Consider the following 24,789-nt stretch of genomic DNA (forward strand, 5'->3'; position numbering starts at 1 on the left):
GGAAAAGCCGCAATAGCCAGAGTCAGTTAGCTTGAGATCAACATTGCTTCTGGTTTGTTTCTCATATGCAGTGAGTGTTCCTCACTAAATAATTACTTAGGTGAACAATTTCTTGCAGTCTGGGTTGTAATATGAGGTGGCCAATGGCTTTAGTAGAAACCGCTGGTGTCTGAGCCATCAAATACTAATTTTCAACACCCCACCCCCAGTCTCCACTTTGCCTTCAGAAAGGTAGTATCTGGGGGGATCAGTACATCCCGTTTCAATTTTACAACTCTTCCCTGTGCTAAGACTAATTAATGGACATCTTAAATGTCTACCTGGCTATTACAAATCATTTTAAATAGCTTTTGCAATCATGCTTCCATCACACTCCTGCAGTCCTACCATTTGCCTGCAGACATGTTGGCCTTTCATCCGTCACGCAGCAGCCAGGTTTTTACAGCCCGGCACCAAGGCAACCCCTGGCAGCACTAAACCATCACTGACCCCACCGCAGGTCTCTCCTGACCACACTGGACCACATGGTCCCCATCAGCATTAGCCAAGCACCAGCTGCTGGCTTGCCACCGAGCTGGGGCAGGCTGCTACGACCCTGCCAGCCTCTCCCAGCACTTGTAAATTCAGGGCAATGCTAGGTGACCATTGACATTTAAGAAAAAGACGAAAGCAGAACACCAACAGCCTGTGGGTAGGTTGTCTGTTCTGTGTCTGGACCAGTTTCAGGCTTGTCCACGGCCAGAGCTGTAGCACATCATAGCTGTAAAGATTTCTTTCCCCCCTACTGTTTTTTTTCCAAATTGCAGCACAAGGTAACACTGGGGCAGGCCAAGCTGTTCTCGCAGCCCGGCGAGAATCACCTTCTTCACGCTTAGGCGGGAAAAACTCAACGTAAACATGCCGTGAATGACAAAAACTGTCCACGTACCATGGCTGGGGGGATGCTCCAGTGCCCTGAGCCACCTACCCAGGCTGTCATGAGATAGGGAGTATCAATGTGCATTTGTATGCCATAAATACGGGTTGCTTTCCCCCACACGCTGTGTTTCTCTCTGTAGTTTGGCAAGTCCATTTCCCCTACCCAGCCACATTCATGACCACATGTGCATGCATAGAGGACCTGTTTTTCGCATAAAGGTTGCCAGAGCAAAATAATTTGCCATGTCCAGGGAATTTTAGAAGATATAGACGTGCAACAGGAAGAGGGAGACTCACACACACAGAGCACACGCTGCACCAGAGGATTTTCTCTACCCTTCAGGGACTCATTGCTCTGCTGGGAGCCAGCTAATTTCTGTAGGGTGCTTTTAGCATATGACAAAAACTACTACCAAAACCCAGTCCCTGACTTGATGCATCAGGTCCCAGCAGTGACTCTTGAATAGAAAGGAAGTTTGGTCCAACTGCAGGCAAAGGATGGCATTTGGGACCAGAAAGTTGTTGGCTCTGGATTCATCCAGCTTTGAATTTGTCCCCAGGACCACCCTGGACCCCTGCACCGGGATCTGCTTGGGCCAGGCAGGGGTCAGCCCAAAGCACTGGAAGTGGTACGACTTCAGCCACCACACTCGCAGTCCTTCTTTCCACTCCATCACTGTGAAACTGAACAGCCACATCACCATTACAGTCCCGGCTCAGGATCAAACTGACTTGGATGGCAGCGATCACATCTGTTTCAACATGGGTCCTGGCTCAAGGTGAGCACTTGCTGTGGTAGCCCTGCCTGGCCAGCTCCTGCCTGCCAGCTCCTCGGAGAGCAACAGCAGCAGGGAAACCACCCAGTGGAGATAAGCTTGGGGCTGCTGCATGGGACCGGTCACAAATTTTCAGGTGGAAAAATCACCATTTCATTCAAAAGCAAATTTCCTGCCTGTGTGAATCTTAATGAAATTCCCTTTCAGGAAAGCATTTAGATAAGATTGAAATGCTGTCGCTGAAGGGTAAGAACTGCAAGTCTCACAAATTCATTTTGAAACACTATTTCTTTTCAAAACATTTATATTAAATGTCAATACCAACACAAAGCTCCTGATTTTATCTAAACAGCATTTCACTTAATGTGAAACGAGCATCTGGGGAGAGGAATGCCAAAGTCTTTTGGTATTTGCTGTCACTCAGGCTCCCCACCTCTGACCCTTCCCTGGAGGTGGAAATGATGTGCTGGCCAGGGCTCAGCCCTGCTCAGTGCTGGTGCAACCGTCCCAGCCCACTGGTGTGCATCCCTGTCCTTTGCTGGATGCAAACACGAGTGGTCAGCTCTGAAACGCAGGTCACACAGCACCAGGAGCTTGTGCTTGGTGGGGGGCTGTGGCCTCAGGGTGAAGGATTCCCGTGGTCTTCCTCAGTGCAGGCACGAACCAAATCTTGACAGTCCTCAGAGCAATATTCTACACGTGGCCACAGATGTATTGCTAATGGAAAGAGACATCTGAGGTAGCTATTCAGAAAGGTGGCAACAATCCAACGTCAGTATACGGAACCATAAAGCACTGGCACCTGCTCTCCCATCCTCCAAATTCAGACTTCTTCTAGGACCCATTGCTACATCTTCCCTGCCCCACAACTTCTGGGCAGCCCACTCCCACCGAAGGAGGCCAGAGCACGACTTTGGCTTCTCAGCCCTCTTGTACGGGCATCAGATCACCTGCACAGGGGAGCTGTAGGGTTAGGGCACCCCACAGGCACGGAGGGGAAGGGCAGCCTGGACACGCTACACAGGTGAGCATGGAAGGTTGGGTGACAAGGTGTGCTCTGCTCTGCTACCCTGCCTCCCTTCAGGGGGTTCGTTAACACCCTTCGCCTTGCAGAGCCTCTCTTCGCTGCTGAAAGATCCAGAGACAAGTCACCTACTTGAGTGGCCAGAGAGTGAAGAGGAGCTCTTCCTCCAATCCAAAAAGGTTCAGCTGGGGAGCCTGCTGTCCAAAATACAGAGCGCTGCAATACCTTTGGCAACCCCTCTCTTGGTGATATCACTCCTCTGGTTTCTGCTGCCTGCCTGAAATACTGAAATGAAGACATTAGGACTCACTGCAAGCAGTTACATCAGCATTTCAGGTCAGCTTCTCCTTCATAAAGGCAATAACAGTCACTCTGTGTTGCACACAGAGCTCCCTTGTCCAAGCTCACAATGCCTGTCCTCCTGTACATCAAGTCCTAACGCCAAGCGGAAGCACTTGCTGTATCACAGCATGGTCATGGGGTTACATGTGGAATGTGCAGGACTTTGAAGGAGATGACTTCCTTCCTACAAACCCACACCCAGTGCGACTGACCAGCCTGCTTTGGCTGCCAGAGACACGGGTCGAGAGGGGGTGACAAATGACAGCTTGGGTACAGGGACCAGAGGTAATCCAGGAGAGGGAAGATGAGGTACCTGTTGGGTTTCAGGGTTCCAGTTGGTGGTAGATGGGAATTCCCATGGCTTAGCGGCATGGCTGGCCACCACCAAAAGGGGCCACCTCATTCTTTTTTTGTTGTTCTATTCAGAGGTCTTTGTATTAAAGATATGATTCACTTCACAGTGTTGGCTTGGGTTTAGGGTTCAGCGACGCTGAAAACATAGGAGGGTAGGAGAAAGCATTTGTGGACACAGGGCTGGATCTACCTGCAGTCACCACACGATCCGCCTCCGCAACAGAGTTTTCCCCCTTTTCCTACCCATACCACTCTGTCAATACCAAACATGCACAATTTAAGGAAGGGACTGATACAAGAACTATTTTTAAGAGAGAGAGAGAGGGAAAACCAAAAAAGTAAATATCTATAATGAAAAAGAAGAAAATGTGAAAAACAGAGGACGTTCATTAAATCCTTACAGTTAACAAAACACGGCTTTGAGAGAAGGCACAGAGACCATAAATATGTCGGGCTGGGGCACAAGATAACCTCAAGGAGAACCAAATGGTTAATGAGACTGAACAGAAAATTACTGGAACTGTGTGTGAACTATCCTAATCAGCATACTATAAGATCCATCCTCGATTAAAAGAGAGCCCCCTACTAGCAAAGCCCCCTCCCCACAGAACGAGTGGTGAAAAAAAGAACACTGTACCTTTAAATGGAGACTTGTAAGAACCAACAAGAATTAAGTGCAACTAAACATAACTGTAATTGATTGTTCAAAGCCTATAAAATTTTGCCATGTGTTAACAGGTGTGCTAGCTTTGTGGATTACCACCTAGCACCCATCTCTGCACAGACAACAAACAAGTATCTCAGCTGGTGTGTGGATTGGCTCTTCCACACCAGGAGAAGAACCCTGACTTGAGATAACAAGACTATTGGTTTTGCTTGGAAAACAGCTGGCACAGCATAAGCTGAGCTGTGGGCATCACTGTCATACAAGAAGTATGAATGCCTGGGCAGCTGCTTTGGCATTGGCTTCATTTAGGAGAGATGCAATCCAAAGGACCAAACCTCTTTAAGGAGGCTCCAAGCACCTAGGAAGCAATAGTCACACATCGCTGCCCCACACCAGTCAGACAGAAGCTGAATTCCAAGAGACAGGAGCATTTTTCCCTAGGTTAGCTCATTCAAATGACATTGTCGGAGCCAGAGGATGAAAGGAAGCTTCATGCTGACATTAGAGGGTACAAACCACAAGCCTCTGGATGACGTGTTTCTACAATACCACGGGCCAAGAGAACAGTATGTGGTAATGAGAAACTACAGGTAGGTGAGTCTGTGAAGAACCAGGTGCCACGAACAGCTATCAAATACAGTAATAGTTGTGCTTTCTGCCACCAGTTCCCAAGTTTTCTCTTAGTAAAAACCAACCAGTTAAAGTAAGTTCTTGTTGCAGTTGTGGTTTCTTCCCCCTAACAAAATTGCAAGCAAAGAGACCATTTAAGTAACAGAAGATAATTTATCAGTAAAGAAAATACAAATTTACTTTTATTATAACCATAAAGAGGCATTACTTTAACAATTAGCTGTACATTCAGCACTCAGGTATACATCTGTGCCAAATAAAGTCAATTTACTGCTAAAAAAGAACACTTCTCAGTGATGCACTGCCTGTGCTTACAGGATGTTTATTGTCTCTGTATTACAGTTATCTTGACAGACAAGCCTCAGGATACAGAATGAAGGTTTACTCTTGGACCAAAATAGGAGGCAACGTTTTTATTTAAAAAAATTAAAACCAGCAAGTTTCTAGTCAGATAATATAAAGCATCTTAAATTAATCTTTTGAAAGTATTTACACTATTTGTAAACGTAAATATCTGAAACTGTACATGTTTAAACAAATGTTCATTTAGCAAACAGGCTGTATAAACTGATTGCTCTTCTAATCTTTCAACCAGCTGTCCTAGAGTTGTCTGGGTACTCCTAGAGAGAAAAAGATCCCAAGCACAAGAGTGGCTACTGCAAAGGTTTACCCTTCACGTCTTCTCTGTACAATGTCTGTATTGTCAGTCCTAACTCTGTACAGCGACCATGCAGTCCTTCTGTAAAACTTTATAAAAACCAAATATACATATATTACAATGCACTGGACATTATTTTACAGCCTGTATTTCTACATAAGTAAAAAGAATGGGCAAGTTTTCTTCCTTGTTAGTTCCTTTAGGTATTTTTTTAAGGAGTTATATAAGGTTTTACGAGTACCATTTTTTTGTACCTCAGCACCACTGCTGCAACTCTTCTCATGGTAGATTGAAACCCTACCATCTTAGTCTCCAGCCATGATTTATAACAAGAAAATATTAAATCAAAACACCACTGATGTGCATGGAAATTTCTACATATTTAAACTACAGAACAAGTTTTATAAATAAGTTAAAAATCTGCCATGTAAGTCACCACATTCTTCTTTTGCAGTGCTGCACAATAAAGACTTACACACTGAGACACTCTAAAGCTACCTGTAGTGCTTCATTCCATTAATGGCCAAGTGTTTAGTACTCAGCTTTCTGAAATAATGACCAATTAATGCATCCTGAACAGTGTGCACTGTTTATCAGTTACCGAGTACTTATCCCCTGTTTACAATGCTGATTTGACAGGCTTGAACACTCAATTTCTGACATCCCCACACCCCCCTTAACTAGCACTCAACTTCAGCGCACAAAGGCTGTACAAGTCCCAGTTCCCACTTTAAACAATATGACACCACCATTTGATCTTGGGTAAAGCAAAAAACCAACTCTGACCCAAAACTAAGTAAATGAGAATCTCAATGCTAAGCTTTGCTGTAAAGCACCTGCAAACATGCAATTCCCTCAGAAACAGAAATTATATTGCACAACTTTCCATTGCAAATCTCAAGGATCTGAGATTCTTTACACGGCAGAAGGTTAGAGCACGAAACTTCAGGTCAGACCTCACAGCTCCCAGTCACAACAGTGTAAGAAAAACAGCACATCCAGCGTTTCAAGAAATGCTTCATATATGGGAAATAAAGTTTGCCCAACTAAGAATGTCTGAATTATGTTCAAGCACATGGTTGACTGCCAGGATTTTTGGGGAATTAAAGAAATATCAGAGCATGCCTGCTTTAGTCAAATTCTCATACCAACGTGCTTACCTCCAAGCCTTGCAAATACCTATTACTGCTCCCATTCAATTCCCTCCTCTTTATTTCCAGTGTGTCTTTGAAAGTACAGCTTTTCACTGCATACATCAGCTTATTAAAGGAACGCAAGAAAGGTTTTTACATATATTAAAAAAAAAAAGATATTTCAACTTTGAAAACATCTGGATAAGGCAGTAACTGAGCTTTCATAAGTGATCAGCAAAGGGGTTTCGTTATATTTTCTTCACCCTCATTTCTCAAGCCAATGAACAGAAAGACCTTTAACAAATCAATAAAACTTTTTTTTCTCTTTTTTTCCTGAACCAGGGTTAAGCAGCCTGAATAGCTTTGATGCAGACTGGCCTGCACAGTGGGATCCTTAGTCTACTTCAAGCAAATGTCTTTGCATTCCCTTCACTGCTCGGCATTCAGCTGAAGCATATTTCAAGCAGCCTCACTGTTGGGCTACTTAGACATCGATAAAAGTAAGTTCACCTGAAAGACAAAAGGAAAGCCTACATTAGACAGAGCGGCTAAGTTTCAGAACTGATGTCTTACATTTTAACCTTTAAACAGGATTCCTAGGAAGCAGACAGAGTCTTAGATGAATCCAGAGAAGACAGCTACAATAACAACTAGCCAAAATTTCCAGTCAAATGCCCACCCACAGGCTTTTTAAAACACAATTGTTGACCATGCCGACTAGTCGTTTCAGCAGTCACAACCTACTGTGTCAAAGTGTCTAGTAGGAATTACGAATAATACATATACTGGCAAAAAGTGTTAACGTTCACCTTAGATATTTGAACCACACTGAGGATCCTTCACAATACTTGTTTCACATAGATTACGATACGGTTTCCCATACACTTCTGTTTGTAGGACATTTGATCCTACAGATTAATAGATAATTAGAGGAAGCCATCTCCTCTAGCACAACCCCACCTCCTTCCAGTAGTGCACCACTCCCACTCAGTGCTCCAGGACAGTTACCACACATCCCTGTAGCCACATTCACTGCAGGCCACGTCCTCTAATCTAAACTAGATTATCTGTTTAAACATTGGCATCCTGGAATAATCGCAATTCTATCCACATTCCCTGAACCACTAAGGGCAAAGTGAGATTTTTAAAAACCTATTTAGTTTCTGTCAGAGCATCCTAATACAGAGAATTCTTAATCCAAATCATCTCAGAGACTAAAGACCTTATCATGCAGGGTTACATTACCATAAACATCTGCACATTTTCCCAATGCAATTTACTTCAAATGAACCTTTGTGATTCTTTCTCATGCTTCCTAAATGTAAAAGTTGCTGCTTTTTGCATTTGTCAAAAGCAAGACTGCCTTCAAACACAGAGGCTTTTTTAAAGCATATTCACTATCTTTGATAGCTCTCCGTAAAGGCAATGCCCAGAAACAGCAAGATTCTGCCATGATGTTGTACAACTCAATCCCCAGCAATGTCAATCACCACCTTCAGTTTAAAAAAAAAAATCTATTGGATATTCATAAAAAGAAACAAAAAAAAAACCCTTTTAGCTGAGAGCCTAGAGTTCGGATAAAGCCCTGGGTTTAATCATCCAGGATTAAGGGGTACAGTAAATAAACAAAGATTCTGAACACTAAAAATACTAAAAATGAAAAAAATTAATGTTTAAAAAAGGCCAGTTACATGAAAGAGTAACTCATAAAACAGGGAGCTTCCACATATACCTGTTCCACTGAAGGACAAGCTATGATCTGGAGATCTTCTTCACTAAATTCTTCTTTTAAGAAAGCATGGAGTTTCTGAAACATTTGCTGAATGTTATTCTTTTAAAGGAAAGAAGAAAAAACTCAGTATAAAAAAACCACAACACCCATCTCAAAAACAAACCAGAATAAGCACAGTGTACATGGAATAGCTACTGAAGTGACCAGATAGGGAGAAGCACTTGAGCTTTAAGAGCTTTTGTTCTAAAACAAGCCCCTAAAACAGCCACAAGGAATCCACATTGGCTGTGAGATGAAAACTCAGCTAAGATACGCTAAGGTGAACCACTGAGTCCTATGGACTTAGCCTGGAAGCTTAAAACTGAAGCTTTGCTCTTTCTGGTGGGCTTGCAGTGGGTCTCCCATTAAAGCTGTATCATTCTCTCTGCCTCCAGTGCTTCTGCCCATGTGTAACTGACCAAGCTGTACTAGTTTTGGCTAGGACAGAGTTAATTTTCTTTACAGTAGCTCGTATGGTGTTAAGGAAGACACGCAGAATGAACAGAACCAGTTACTTTCCCTGTAACGTGTATGTTATGTAGGCTGAGTATAATGGAGGGTAGGACAGCTGTTTTGTTTTGGGTTTTAAAGCTAAACGTAGCATTATAAAACATCACTAGATTGGGTTTTGGTTTGGTTTTACTTTATTTTGTGCGTCTTTACAACAGGCTTCTTAGATCAGGGACACCACAGTGACTGTTATAGTTTGTTCACTATTACATACACATGGTATGTGTCATGTTTACTGGCTGGACTGGTAGCTTAGAGTAACTCTACAGACATGTGTATGTATTTGTGTCTGTATAGATACACATACATTTATATAGGTATGTTATACATATAACCATATACACACAGAAATATAAGGCGAACGATCCACAAAATGTGTTTAAAGTCTTTAACTAAATGAAGGCCCAACACTACGGAAAAACATGCTGAAGTACACCTAGCAATACTCACCCTAACAGGCTTAAACAAAATTAATTCCGTATCTTTATTGGACAAGTATAACGACATGCTTCGTAACGTTGATGGCAGCTTTGTTTTTATTGTCTTGTAAGTGGAAGAGACCAGATCATTGATCTTTGCTGAAAGTAAAAGAAAATATGCTTAATAGGCTAAAATGTCATTCTGCTAGTTGAAGTCTACACTCTAGAGTATCACCTCCACTTTACTGGGGCTGATCATAACCACAGGTTTGAGTGAAAGGGCAAGAGGGGATGACCGGTCTGTGCAGCATCATACAACCACAGCACGCCAGACAAGGCTTTTCTTTTGGGACCTACCCATGACATTAGCCTCTCTTTCCCTACAGGAAATGCATCCAACCCATTTCTGCAAGCTGCCACATCCTCCTGAGGTTCCTGAAGTCACCGCCTTCCAAGAGCAACAATGTTCTAAATAGCCTCCTCCCTAGAAAACTTGTCTGGAAAAGAAACTGCTGGGAAATAAACAGTGCTAGTGAAGAGAAGAGCCTGTCACAAATTCTCCTTACTGACCACAGGCCACGTCTGTAAGAATAAAGGCTGTGCAGCCATCTGGATTTTGAATCAACCAAACGGGAATCCTCTCTCAGACCAGACCTTCTTTCTTTATTGCTGGGCATTTTAATGATATTACAATATCTTTGCTTAAAGGGCAGGGGAAAAGTACATTTTGTAGCTTTAAAGTATCAAAGTTAATATACTGTATTTATTTTTTTCCCCTCAGTTTTTACTGTGTCTAAATCTTCTCCCTACTCCTGCTTCCCAGGCAAATGACTCCAAGAAACAGCAGAAGCTCTGCTTAGATCTGCCTCTACACACATAATTATCTCCAAACAAACATTAAAAACACTGCCGAAGAAGCAGGAGATGTTAAGTAGAAGCTCAAGTTAGCCCTTGAGAATGTCTGACCCATGGAGCAGCACTGAATTATGAATGAACGAGGCTAGCTTTGCATTTTAAGGACATGATGCAACAGAAGGTTCCAATGTATGGATTGGAACTAACAGATTTCTCAGTGTCACCCAAAAGCACAACTTTGTAATGTGAAGAGCAAAACAACCCAGGAGCATCTAAACTACTCCAAATGTTCCTAGGAAGCATCCACATTTTAATTCTTAAGAAGAAGAAAACGAAGCTAGATTCAATTTTTGCATAGTGACAGGAAAACTGAAAATAAAGCAGGTACCAAATGTACAGACAATAAAAGCTTCAATGCAGATTCTTTTTTTGCTACAAAAGCAAAAGCTTTATCTTAAATGTAATCAAATAATTCCTTAAGCACATTCTGTATGCAGTTGCAGAAATGCTGTTTTCATGCAAGAACAATCACAGCCTGAGAAATACTCAAGTCATTCATCTACTGCACCAATTAAATACATATTCTGAAGTTTGTCAGGTTTTGATTTAGAGGCATCTTAAGACATTTAAACTAGCACAGAGGTAAAAATGGAAGCCAGGATTTTCAAGAAAAAGGCAGACAGTTCTTAGGTACTTAGAATTTTTCAAAATCAATCACAGTCTCACAGTCCAAATTAATCTGACCAGCTTTTCAGACTCCTATGCTTTAGAAGTCAGGTACAGAGACAAATGACATTCTGAAATACCTGAGCCCCATATAACGCAGCTTCTATTGGTCTACCAAAAATGGTGAATGGAAAGGTTTTCTTTCTCCGTTTGATGAAAAGTTTTTAGAAGAAGTCTCAAAGTAATAAACGATCAAAGCTTTATTAGCCTACAAGCACCTCACGGGTAACATGAATATAAAACAAGGCAAATACCTGGTTGCGCCCACGGTTGCTGCGAAAGGCTGTATTTGGGACCTCCTTGAGTAGCCATTGTTTTTAAAGCAGCTACCTAAAGTAAGTACAACCAATAAATTAGTTTCTTTCAGTTGAACTCACAACAAAGCGACCAAGCCACAATTGCACAAGTCTGTTAGATACTGCAGTGTATGCAATCTCCCCTGCTCTCTCCGTTCCAAACCCTGACTTAACACCACACAGGGGAAGCAGCCTGACAGAAGTGCAATTTAAAATTACAACCATGATTATTTCTTGAAAATAAAATTTAAAACAGGATTAAATTTACAAAGATGTTTAGACACCTAAGGACACAAAACCTCAAAAGAGGTTTATACTTAAGCAGGTTAGTCAAACTCCCCAGATTCCCAACAAATCACTGGGATCACCTGGACAACCTGTCAATCTCACCAGTTACCCACCTATATTTTAGGCATGCCACTGGCTCCTCACCCCAGTCTGACAGGCATTGGTAAATTTAATACTGTAATCTTCTAAATTCTCAAAAAAAAGCAGCTGGGATATTTGGATATTTATGATGTCCACGGAATGCTGTAGCCCCACTTTGAGATGTGAGGCCACATTTTCCATAAATAAGGATCCACATCACACACTTCATTTTCCAGAAGTAACAGATCTTGCTGTGTGGTCTTCTCAAGATGCTTAAAAATCCTGAGCTCTACAGCAGGTTGTAGAAAGAAGTACATTGTAACAATCTATCCCCTAGAATGCCCAGTCTTTCTGACCAACTTCTATCAGGAATTTCTGTCACGGACAGGACTTGGGAGGTAAGTCCTGCTCAGCAAGCACCTCACTGGTGTAAAACATGCTGAGAACAGAAAAATTTAACACACTTCACAGCCATAGTCTAAGATGTCCCTCAAAAACACACAGGACCCAAGATTATTTTTGAAGGCTTACTAATTCAGTCAAAGTAGGCATTTTCGCGCAAACAGAAAAGCTTTTGCCAATTTTCACAGACCTGTTTCAAGTCAATGAAACATTAAAGCTTCTTGATCAAAATGTATTAAGGGTTGCTTTTACAAATGAACTACGCCATGTTCCTTTAATCCATTAATCTCAAAAATGCCCGGAAAATTGTTGTTGGAACTTAAAGGGAATCATGACCTTATAATGGGAAATGCCACCGTCTTCAGTAAATCAGACAGAACTAGCAGCTTCTCCTATACCCAATTTAAATACTAATTCCCTTGTCCTACTGGTATTTCAGTTAGGTTAATGAACATAACATGTTTGTACCTTTGTCATGAACTCCTCCAGCTGTTCTATAAACTGTTTGGTTTGCTGCTGAATAAACTGCTCACAAGCTGATTTCAGATGACGATCTACATCTTTCTTAGAGTCGATATAATGTTCTCTGATTTCTGGAGTACCCTTGAACAGAAGACAATAATTCTCTCCTTTTTATTTGCCAGAGATCACCACCTGCCTGAATGATCCAATTTTTCTTAATGCAATAACACTCCATATTACCTCCAGTAAGAACTGTATCAAGGCGTTGTTGCTGTTTAGTCTAAAAAATCTTGAAACCGTCTTAGGGTTCAGGATTTTAAATGCTGCATCTGTGAATCATAAAGTCACTCACATTGTAAGTCAATGGCATTCAGCTCCAGGAATTAAAAACTTCAATCACTCATTTACACACAAAGAATGGCCTAGCATGATTAGGACTATAACATTAATATCTCCACTACCACTAGGTGTGGATGCACAAGTGCACAGGCACAGAAACACACAGAACTTGATCCACTACTTTTCAACTGTACCTATGGCAAACCTGAATCTAACAGTTGTACAGTCTAAACAGACATATACATTACATGAACCTAACAAATGACTGATACTAGCTGCAGTGCCATCAGCACGCAAATTGTGCGAGCTCTTTTCCTTTTGTAACTGTAACTAGAAGTGAAAGACTTTTACATAAGCTATGTAGTTAAGCATTTATAAACCTTATGCAGAATTTGGACCATGTTGCCTGGGAAAACCAAGTACAGCTGCATGAAATAACTTAGAACTGGCACTCTTTTCCTCAGTGCTTCATTATTTTAGTTAGGACTAAACAACAAAACATCAAGGTTGATATACACTCATGTTTATGGTCTCTACAGAAGTCCCAAGAAAGAAAAGCACCAATGTCTGTAATTAGCACAAGATACTGAAATTATTCCTATAGTGTTAACAGGATGTTGTCAACTTGAAATCTAGTCAAACCGGGAAAAAGAAAATTATCAGTACAGTTTCAGTATGGCTTATTGCCCTAACGCCATTCATTTATCATCCCACACAAACATCTGTGCTTTTTTTTTTTTTTTTTCATTTCAAAAGCAGTTCTGCACCCCTCTTGCTGTATAAAACAATGGGAGGGAAACCAGACATGAGTTAAAAGTGCTGTCAAAGGCATCAAACAGAGGGAATACTAGATACCTAGGCATGTAGGTTTTGCACTGAACTAAGAATCTGCACTCCTAGGCAGTTAAAAAGAGACTGCAGAGATAGATTAATTATGTTCCCTGCAGTATTTCAGAAACTTCACTGACTCCAAAAAGAGCCTAAATTCTTGATTAGAACCCTATAAGCTAGTCAGTGTGACTCCCCACTGTTTACTTCAGTTAAATGAACCTTAGCATTATATTACTACAAAAAAAAATCTGGGTGGAAGCATGACTTTTACATTAAGCAGTGTCCCTTTGTCTATAAATGCCAAATTAAATCTTAAATCTATATACAAAAATCTTGGCTAGAAAACAGTAACACTCCTATTACCAACATTATTTTTCTTCTACAATTCATCCTGAATACAAAAGCCCTACTGGCCTATGCTACACTACATTAAGAATTAAGCACAATGTCCATCTTTCCAACACCACCGCCACCACCCAATATAAAGAAAGCGTTTTCCATTACTTACCACTACCATGTGAAAAGCACTGGCTGGCACAAAAATTTATTCAATTAAATGAAAATGGAGAACAAACTTGTGTGTCAGCCAGGACAAGACACCAAAAGGATGTATTTGCCCTTTAACCTCCAGTCAACTAGAAACTACTCAACAGGTAGGAGGTTTCATTGATGTTCAAATGCAATAGGTGAAATGGTTAGTGTAAGATTTGCTTGCTTCAGAGTTAAAACAGCAGCATATTAGATGGCAGAAAAGCAAAGTTATTTTTTCAGCTTTCTCTTCTAGAATGGAAGAAAAGAAACTTGACATGCTTCCAATTATTTTTCCCATTATCTTTATAAACCTGACAAGTGCATGACAGTTCAGTTTTGTATTGAGAGGGTTTTTTTTTTCCTGCATTTTACAAAGGAACCACAGTAAATTTCAAAAATCATGACCATGGCCACTATCCTCTGCTCTCTCTTCCTATAACAGACATTGTTGCTACATGAAACTGTTCAGCGATACTTTCTTGAACTTGCAGCCTAAGAAATCCTTTCCAAAACAAAAGCTCACAGGAAGGCCTAGGAAATCTTCACTAGTTCTAGGCAAGTCAACTATGTATTGTTAAATTCACCTGCTAAACAGCAGTAACAAAAAATATTCTTTTAAAGGGTCAGAAAAGAGGAAAGACATCTCTGTGCAATAGAAATATAGATTACTTAGCTGTTCTTAAAAAGGACTGGATAACTAAATTAGGTCAGCAGTAAAAAGCAGTCAAACACATTTCATACAAAAATAAAGAACATGTTAGATACGTCTTGAATTACCCTAAATCAGAGAATGGTTTTGGGTTGGTTTTTTTTCAGAAAAGCTTAAGAACAAAGCAAGAGATTAGAACAAGCGTACAGGTCATTGCAGGTGAACATAAAATAAACCCAGTTTTGCTGGCTCATTGAGGGAGGACAATCCCATCCCATTCTGTAGCCAGCAACTGTTTAGTACCTCTAGTTTTCTTAAGGTCCAGGGAAATTTCCTTAATGGTGAAATCAGTGTGGAAAGGAGCAATTTGTTCACGAAGAATCAAAAGGTGTTTTATTAAGAAAAGCTGTCCATCAACCTGGGTCTACGGCACAACAAGAAAAACAACATGCATTACATGTTAAACAAATGCCAACAATTACATGAAGAGCAAAATTTCAACACCTCCACTTTTATTAGTTACAGCCTATAACAAAACTAACACTAAGAATCTTCCTAACAAGCTTTTTCCACTAGTCTGCAGTGCCACTAACTACACTCTGGGATCAACAAATCCCACTTCTGTACTGTTGCTAACATACCACTCTACAGAAGCAGACTTTATTCACTTTTCTTAGAAGAATTAGATTTCACAGCCATATTACTAAATGTCCACATTAAGTACAGGTATCTGTTATTTGAAAGATACAAACCTATTCTTCACAAGAGCCAGAAATTATTTCACGTAATTCATATAATTTATAGTTGAAAAACATGACATTCTAAATTTTTTTAATTATTACGATGATTAAAAAAAAGCCAGACAGTTAAAATTTCCATAATAACTTTGATTAACCATGCTATTGTGCAAAAGTCTTATGAAGCATTTTTCTCACGTCATTAAACACAAAGCTTAGTTAATTTCTAAACAGTACAGCAAAGATACAAAGAATAAAACAAGGCCAAGTTCACACTGTTGAGTATCAGTTTTGCACTGCTTGTTATTTTAGCTGTGTGCTTTATACTGCATGCTGCTTTTAATCTTTGAAGTTCATGGCTCATTGAGGTAAATGGAGGAAGACTCAAGAATTCATATTTGATTTTGCAAGCTGGAAGAGAACTTTCCTTGATATAATGTTAAATAAAACAGTAAAGAAGAAATTAGATTTAAATCTGAAGTTTTAACAAATAGAAGTGTTTACTAAAAAATGTGGTGGAAGGGTTTCTTGAGATTGTATAGTTTTTATTCTTACATGCGCTATTTCACTAGATAAAGTTAAATTAACTTGCATCAAGAACAAAGTGGTCCATATCCTAGTCCTGGACCAACCTATCCAGGGTTCACTGCAGGATGAGTTTCATTCTCTGCAATACTTTAAGTCGATGGTGATCTGGGATGTACAGTGCTCAAACGGGTAATTAACTGTAGAACTCTGAATCAATTCCATATGAAACAGTTATCTGCTCAAGCTAGAAGGAAACTGTTTGAATTTCTTTTTAAAGATACTACATTTAACAGATATTTTTCAAAGGATACTCAAAAGAAATACTTCAAAACAGCTCTTTACTTCTAATGGCAATTAAAACTTTTTCATTACTAAATATTTATTGCTTATACAAATCCAATAATTTTCAGCCTACTAAGGTTTGGGAGTTTTTTTAATTCACTTCCTGACTGTTAGGAATTAGCAAATTACTACCATATTTATATTAAAGGAACTGTGAGGGGAAAAAAAGGTTTACTCCAACTACTGAAAGTAACATTTAAAGTTAAAATTATGTGATGAAACTGTCTTGAATGCTGAGCAACACATCAGATCAAGCCTTCTGTTAACAGACAGTTCTGAATGGAGAATACTTAACAAATCTTCCCAGTGAATTTAATATTGAGAAAATTTTTGAAAATGCAAACAATGAAGGCAGAGAAAAAAGGAAGAGAGTAACAGGCAGTGAAAACAAATACAGGGAGCAGAGATTTATAGCAGAAATTTTTATTTAGGTATCACTTGATTGAATTCACATGAGCCAGAGCAGCCTGTAAACATGATTGCTATGATTTGCATTCCACCTTTTCAGACAGGCTAGCATGTGAATCATTATCTTTGCTTTACAATGCACTAACCATAAGTAAAAGCTGGCAAATCCATCAGGTCTCTGGGGGCAGAGCAACATGCTTTCACTGAGATTTCAACAGAATTCTGAGCCACTACTTCACGGCTTTAGATATACACGGGTGGAAAAAAGAGATCATACCCAAAGCGCAGATGCTGACCTTGTTTTTGCTGATAGAATCAGCAGCTCCCAGCAGCGAGTGGATACAGGCAGATAAGGCCTCCTGCGATAATCCCTGAAACACTGCCCTCTGCGGGGAAAAGGAAATCAGACCAGAAAAAGGTGTTAGCAAAGCTTAAGCAGAATTTAAGAGCTGTATCTTGTGAAGGATGTGCTTACCAGCACATAAAGCTCTAGATTACTTAGCTACAAGCATGTCACCTAAATGCAGTAAGACAGGATGGAGTGTTCATATATAAAAGCTTGCTACAGCACTTAGACTGGATACAGGGATACTCAAGCACGCCCTGTTCACCCTCTGGCTCGGAATTTGCAGCTGGGTAGCGCCATGGTCAGTGACACCTAATGCATTCACAGCTAACAGCATGAACGATGTTTTTACTGGGTAACCTGACTAGACACTTTACGTGTCAGGGTAACTATCTGTGTGCACAATTTATACTTGCTATAGAAGTGAGATCATTCAAGTGAGCTTAACCTCAAGCAAACTTAAAATTACCTCACCATTTGCACCAGGTTAGTAAACAAACATGACAGCTGCCATGGCCCAGGTGACACAGAGTAACTCATTAAGCTGCAGCAACTAGATCATACGGCTGAGCTAGCTGTAGGAACACAGCTCGCCTCCACCAGCACTCCAGCTTAGTACGTCACAGCCCTGACTGCCCCAAGACCTGCCAATGCCACTTCATTCATGTCTTCTCCTATCTGCAGGGTGCAGGCACCACATACCAGGCCTGCTAGAATCTCTCAGTGGGGAAATAAATAAATAACACTGTGCAGACACTATAAATGAGCCTTGCAAACAATGCAAAAACAACCTCATCTCCAAAGGTCTAGCTGGAAACAAGGGCAAATACTCATTTATCTTTAATGAGATTGATATATTAAGCAATAAAGTATTAATATTTCCCAGCTTCTTTTTAAGCAAACAGCATCTTGGTAGCAGTTTCACGTAACACTTATCAAAGATATTTTGAAATGCATTAAATGTATCTAACAAAGATACAACATGTACAGAAAAGCAAAACACACATTTTGTTTCTCAGAGACTTACTAGCATTTTATGCTATTAGGTTACAGACATAAATCTGTCACCTAATAGGGCGAGTCTCAAAATACCTGTGAAGTAAACATTGCTTTTGTTTCTTTTACACATGAAGATTCCTGCTTTCTTAAACTATGGAAATGTCTGCTCCATTTTGGAAAGTGCAAAGATGTGTCATAAAAAAATTTTGAGAACATTTCTAAAATGTAGGAACATCACTGTTTTTAAGACCAGAAATATCACCTTGTCTGATCTCCTGCAAAGCACATAGCAAGAAACACATTCACCCAGGAATTTCAACAGTAAGATCGTTCTCTATAATCAACCCAAAACCTTCTATTCTTTCTCATCCTGTTCACTCCTCAACTTTGGAGCAGTGTCTTGAGCATCAGACACTGAACTATTACTGTAATAGCAAAAGCAACAGATGTACAAACTACTGACTTTTTTCTAATTCTAAAAATACAAAATTGTCTTGGAAATTATGACCTAAATTTGTCAGTTCACTTGTTTTACACAAAGATAGCAGCAAAAAGACTACGCGATAGCAGAGGTCAGTAATTGTCCAATCCTAATTTACATTAAAATATTTAGATATGGTGCTACACACTTCATAACTTCACCTAAAAAAATTAGATAAAGAAATTTTTGCATACATCTATACATCTATACAGTTTGGAGAGACACACTAGGGTCCTTCTGACAGTAGGATACCACATTCCATGCAGATCTGCTGGTGAAATCGTGGTTTGGTGCCTGGGATTAAGGGATTCTGCTGAACCTGTTTAAAAATAAAATACAGACATGAAAAACTTGCCCATCTGTCCTTTCAAGTGAAGTAGACTGCAATATTGACTACACTTTATACTGACTTCACAGTAATAAGACATATTTTATTGCACCCAAACAGGTTAGGGTTGGGTTTGGTTTTTTTCATTCTGAGCAGGTCTTGACTAGATTTCTGCTGTGTAGAGAGCACATAGCTCTGACAGACATGAATCCACTTTCAGGGATGGCCTAGCTCAACCGTTTTATAATGTGTTAGCTTTACAGGCATGTCTCCAATGAGAGACACACACACAGATACCCCTAACCAAGCTCAACAGATGAAATGCTCAATTACTGAAAAAAAGCATAGGAGAAAAAAGAAAAAAATAGTTAGTGAACATGGCACTACAGGAGATGCTCAGAAGAGGCAAAAAAAAAAAAAAGGGAGGGGGGAACCCCATTCCATCAGTTTTACTTCTTCATGCTTTCCCTTCTGCTGAGGATAATCCTAAATGGATGAAACAGTTGCAGAAAGTGTAGGGATTAAACGTCATGTTAATAACGACAGAAATAATGGCAAAACCAATTTTGTCATGAGGGGGTTGTAAACATAAAGAAGCGCCGCTCCTGGGTAACTTTTGTAAGAATTCCGTACGCTCGGAATGGTTTTTCCAACACCTGACAGACAGAAGTCTTGCATTCTTTTCATTCTGTCCTTCAACCCTGGAAAACAGCTGAGTCAATAGCATCAGAACTCTGATTGCAAGTAGCAAACATTTAAAAACGTAAAATTTTTAAAGTTTTACCTAGTGATGGAGTAAGTACTTGTGAAGTGTTCATGCGATCAGCGCAGGAGTTGTCCAAAACAATTCAATAATTTATTTCTACCTTTTGCAACAATAAATATATTGTCACAGTAATTAGAAGGCCTGTAAGACCTTAGTTGTCAGTTTGAGATTCCTAGGCTATTTATTAGTCAATTCAGCTACTCCTGCAGGCACTGAAATTGGAGCACAGCACCTTTGAAGGGCAAATAATCCCAATTATCTCAGACACGTATCTTCAAATTACACCATACAGGTTTCTTCCACCTCCTGAATGCAGGTGGGGTTTACAGGACTTGCAAATGTCACACACCTGGCTTGAAGCAAGATGAACTCCACTCTCAACAGGATTTGAGGAGTCCAGCTAGAAACAGCCAGAAACACCTTTGCAGACCTTGCAAGCCAAAAGGAAGAAGCTACCAGGTAATCAAATATAAGAAATAATGACAAGGAGCCGAGAAAGGTGCTGCTGGGAAAAATAACACTGTACGATTCTGAGCAATGGTATAATAAAGTGAGAAATTCTTCATGGATGTTAGACAAAAATTTGAAGGGTTGTAACACTCAAATGATTAGCATCGAAAGAGCCATATTTCATGGAATTTGCTTCCAGTTCACTGCAATTTACAGGCACATGGATCATATATTAAAAAAAGTCATGGACTATATTCTGAATTATTGTAAACAGCTAAAATGACTAACTGGTTTCAGTAAATGAAAATGCAAATGCATTTAAAGGAAAAAGTCACCTTTCCAGGTGAAGGCACACACAAAGACACTACCTAGATGCTCCAAGCATTCTTTTAAGACACACCAAACCACCCTTCTCACCTTAGCACAGCTAAGAAACAGAAGCATCCTTAAATATACATCTTGATGGTAGGGCTACTTCGTAGTAGAAAATACAGAACCTGTTTTATACAAAGTACAATAGATGCTGCAAGTTACAGAAGTAGCTGCTTCACAGAATGGGTTCTACTGGCAGCACAAAGAATTGCCACCAAAAGGACAAGATTAAGTTGTTTCTCATTCCAAAACAAAGTTGTTAAGAACCCTGAGACAAAGTTCACCTCTCAAAATATCTTATGAATTTCTCTACGAAAATAACCCTTTAAGATACATGCAACCATCAATGATGGTTCAAGTTAACGCTCACTTTCCCTGAATTTCATGCATTAATTTGACAACACAAGATATATTTCATACCAGATTTAACTAAGCTGCATGACTCAGGATCTTCTAGCCGGACATCTGAAAATGAAGCTTCAGATGGCAACTTCTTCTGTTCCTCTTTTAAACTCTGTGCAATTTGCTGCAGAGGAAGATATACCACAAAGATTTAATTTTTTTTTTGCCTTTAAATTAAGGAGCATTACGCTTCTTTGATTACGATAGAGAAAAGCATACTAAATTGCAAAGAGAGTCAGCTACACTCAGCTCCCAGTGTTCCAAAGACATTAAAAGAAAAAGACAGATGCTTCCAAAACAGCAGCAGAAACATTTCAGTATCAATTTAAGATTCACAAATACCACACAGATCTATGTAAGGCACTTTCCTTCCATTTCACCTGTTTTTACTGATCTCTAAATAATAACCTGTGAAGCCGCCTGGAAAGAGAAGCTCAAAATAAGGGAACCCAATCCAACACTCACTTGGATTTCATACAGATAATTTCTGTGATGGCTTTATTCTTATACATGATATGTGCAGATGTCCCCAAAGTACTCTCCAGCTTATTACCTGCAGGAGTTCAACAGAAAACTTTCCCCTAACATTACTGAATACTTCCACACTTCAACCTTTTTCGTTACTTGGTCTGCTTCAAAGCAACAAGAAGCAGCAAGAGTGGGCAAAGAACTGCATTAATATTTGAGCAGAACAGCACAAGAAATATTTCTGCCCTGTGCTTTTAACATTTTAATAATTCATTTACTCAGACAGAAGGCCTCTCTAAATAGCAAGGTTTTGAGGATTAAAAGCAATCAAGTAGCAAAATGAGTCTCAAATGAGGCAAAAAAATGGAGTCTTATGAGGACATATGAAAAGCAGTGTAACTTCTCAATTTGGAATGAACTGTAAAATGCACTCTCTTCTTCCTAACTGAATGGCAGTAGAACCCTAGTTAGAAAATAAGGCCTTATATAAACTAAGTAACCGCATTGCTTCCTACAGAAGCTATAGCTAACATTAAAAAATTCTCACAGTAATCTTTTTATCCAGTTTATTCACACAATTTTAGCTAAAAAACTCAAACCAAACAAGCCTGCACTCCTAACAGTTATACTAGTAAAACTTCTGATCAGTAGTTGTTCTGAATGGAGATCACATTTAGCTACATTTTGCATGGTGGGCTTCTCAATTACTCTTTTTGTATTTTCCTCAAAAGCCTGTTAGTCCTTAAACTTGCAGTATAAAAGGCAAGTGTTCTACAAACTCACTAGCTTCAGGATTTGTAGCTGCTTTCCCAAAAACTTTTGAATGTACCTTATAATCACCAAAGCATAAACTGAAACATGAACTGTAGCATAATAAAAGCTCTAGACATGTATAAAGACACAGCAGCAAGTGTTCAGTATTAAGAAGTTTCCCACAGTGTTTTTCTGTTTACAGACAAGAATTGAACAGAACAAGATACAGTTGTAAGATGTTAATTTCTTCCAGCCCACAGCAAAATTGTGGATAGCTAGCTAGCTATAAAGCTTCTGCATTTTGTGTAAGTAATGCTCTGATTCTGAAGTCAAGCAATAGCTCATCTATCTATGATGATAGATTTGCAACTGGCCAGCTGCAAATAAATCCTACAATTTTCTAAACACAACCAGTTATTGTGGTAGATAGATGGAAAGCCGAATTGAGCAGTAAAATCTGGATCTTGCCAGCCCATGTTGGAATTGCCATTCTTAGTCAATCATTTGACAGCTTGGGCCTCTCATTATAAAGTGAATGGCAGTAATTATTTGGGGGGGATCTTTATCAGGCTTAATCCCTTCCATGCAATGCTACCTTTCAGTTGCATATCAAATTGTTTGTTGCATATCAAATGCAGTTTGCCCTAGTGAAAAACTAATTTCAAGTCTTTCATCGGCCACTTTCTTATTTCTGTGAATAGTTTCATTGTGAAATCTTTCATCGATATAGTATTAACCATTTAAAGTAAGTAGAATTAGTTTGATTCCTTTCAAGAGGAACATTGACTTAAAGGGCTTGGAATAACTACAAAAATGGCTAATACTGAGAAGAATCTGAAAAGACTAATGGAAACCACTGCTGACATGTTAAATTACCTAGAGGTATAAGCAAGTCTACCCTCACAGTCTGAACATAGCGTACACATGTGTCCCAAGCACTAGTTGACCAGTAATTCTGAAAACAAACTTGCAGCTAACTGTGCCTATTATAAAGCTTCTCTTCAGCTCCAGCTCAGCTAGAAAATACACCAGGTAATATCTACTGTTTATGAAAGTAAATAAAAATTTACTGTTATGCAAGAAAATTTAGATGCTTCTAAGTTTAGGTAAAACTGTTAACTCTGAGAACTATCACCCTAAAATGGGTTTGACATAACGTGTTCTCTGACATATAGTTTAGGGTCATAATTTAATCAGCAGGTGCCAATTTGATAGCGCCACTAATACTAAATACACCTAAGAACTGCAAAACTCCATTTGCAAAACACTATACTGCACAATTGTATATACTGCATATAAAAAGAAAACCAAATCAAGGACAACAAAAATAGCAGATGCTTTACCTCCATCATTTCCAACTTGTCAGGATATGCAAGATCACCCGGAGCAGGCTTGTAGCCTGTGATATCAGTTTGAATGTAAATATGTGTCCTATAGACAAGACGCTCTTGTACATCTTCTAACATCTGCTTGACACCAGCTGCAAATGCACCCAGTTGTTCAGCTAAAAAGGTAAACAAAAGCACAGATTTGTTCATTTAATTACAAAACAAGCTTGTAGACACAAAAGTTTGAAGCATCACATGTTGAATCATCACAAAACTGGCTTGCTGCAGATGAAGTCAGCTATTTTTGGAACAGCGGCACGCAGACAAATTTGTGACAAGCAAGGAATTACTGAACTCCATACTGCAGTTGCTTCAGCTCCCCAAATTTTCATTAGACTGTGAAAATACGATCTCACGCTGGTAACATCAGATGGCATGACAGAATTAAGCATTCTAATTATCTGAGACCTGGGCGTGTCAAGTGGTATTTCTGGACACCAAACCAACATGCTTTGGTTCTATCACAGCCAAAGCCTGCAGTGTGACTGTCAGGAGTTGACAAGCTTGCTCATCTACCTACCTACCAGAACAGAAAATCCAAAGCTGCTCACATGCAACTTCAAAACTACTGTACCAGCCTGAGTTTAAGTAGTAGAAAGTCACTTCCTAAGACTAACCAAAAGATTATGTCACTAATTTTTTCCTCATTCTCAACAGCATTACAATTCTACTTCCAGGAAAATGAGCAATTCTTCATGATATTCGCACAGCTTCAGAGATGTGTTATATACCAGCTACAAAGTACGATTTCTGTTTATCACTCAGTGCAAGGTTAAGACTGTGAAATGATTCCATTATGCATTGGTCGCACTAAGGAAAAGACAGAACATTTTTTTTCTGATAGCCAACTCCCTTCTATGAGACTGTGAGCTCTGAAACCTTCCAAAACTCAAAAACTGCCAAAAATCCTCTCCTGAAATTACAGTTTCCAGTCTGGGAAAAACTGTCAAGGAGAATGAAAAAAATCAAGTTTGCATTGCTTTATCATCATGTATGCAGAGCTCTACACAAATGATGCATTAGCAGAGCCAAGCAAAGCAATTAATTCATCTGAAAAGTTCAAATCAACCCTGGTGCATGTATATGCACTGGGGGGATTGCTTGCTGGCAATTGTAAAATCTAGAGAAAATAGGCCTCCATAACATCAGTATATTAATTTAAATGAAGATATACACATACCCATAAATACAAACCTTTCTATTATAAATGAAAAAAACATAATTTATTTAAAATAACCTTACGTCATCTGTGACAAGTTTAAGACACATTAGAAAAGAGAAAAAGTCTTGGAATTTTTTTGCCTATACAATTTAATAATTTTACCAGTTAAGACGACAGTTAAAAACAATCAAGTTCCA

The 24,789-nt window shown here is 39.5% G+C and overlaps 1 protein-coding gene and 1 pseudogene across 1 annotated transcript in view; one reads left to right on the forward strand and one right to left on the reverse strand.

Annotated features, from left to right (window-relative positions):
* LOC121083258 overlaps window positions 1-6,662 on the forward strand; it is a 32,923-nt pseudogene extending 26,261 nt beyond the window's left edge.
* Window positions 4,861-24,789, reverse strand: part of COG3 (component of oligomeric golgi complex 3) — a 32,844-nt gene continuing 12,915 nt past the window's right edge. Inside the window, exons 13-23 of the mRNA XM_040583940.1 lie at window positions 23,386-23,546; window positions 20,840-20,945; window positions 18,698-18,822; window positions 16,974-17,063; window positions 14,966-15,086; window positions 12,553-12,641; window positions 12,319-12,453; window positions 11,038-11,113; window positions 9,234-9,361; window positions 8,235-8,333; window positions 4,861-7,012 (exon numbers count right to left, since the gene is read on the reverse strand). Of these exons, the coding sequence (XP_040439874.1) occupies window positions 6,983-7,012; window positions 8,235-8,333; window positions 9,234-9,361; window positions 11,038-11,113; window positions 12,319-12,453; window positions 12,553-12,641; window positions 14,966-15,086; window positions 16,974-17,063; window positions 18,698-18,822; window positions 20,840-20,945; window positions 23,386-23,546 (1,160 nt within the window). The 3' untranslated portion in view covers window positions 4,861-6,982. The remainder of the gene's footprint in view (window positions 7,013-8,234; window positions 8,334-9,233; window positions 9,362-11,037; window positions 11,114-12,318; window positions 12,454-12,552; window positions 12,642-14,965; window positions 15,087-16,973; window positions 17,064-18,697; window positions 18,823-20,839; window positions 20,946-23,385; window positions 23,547-24,789) is intronic.

Source organism: Falco naumanni, chromosome 2 (genome assembly GCF_017639655.2).
Source record: "Falco naumanni isolate bFalNau1 chromosome 2, bFalNau1.pat, whole genome shotgun sequence".
NCBI classification, from domain to species: Eukaryota; Metazoa; Chordata; class Aves; order Falconiformes; family Falconidae; genus Falco; species Falco naumanni.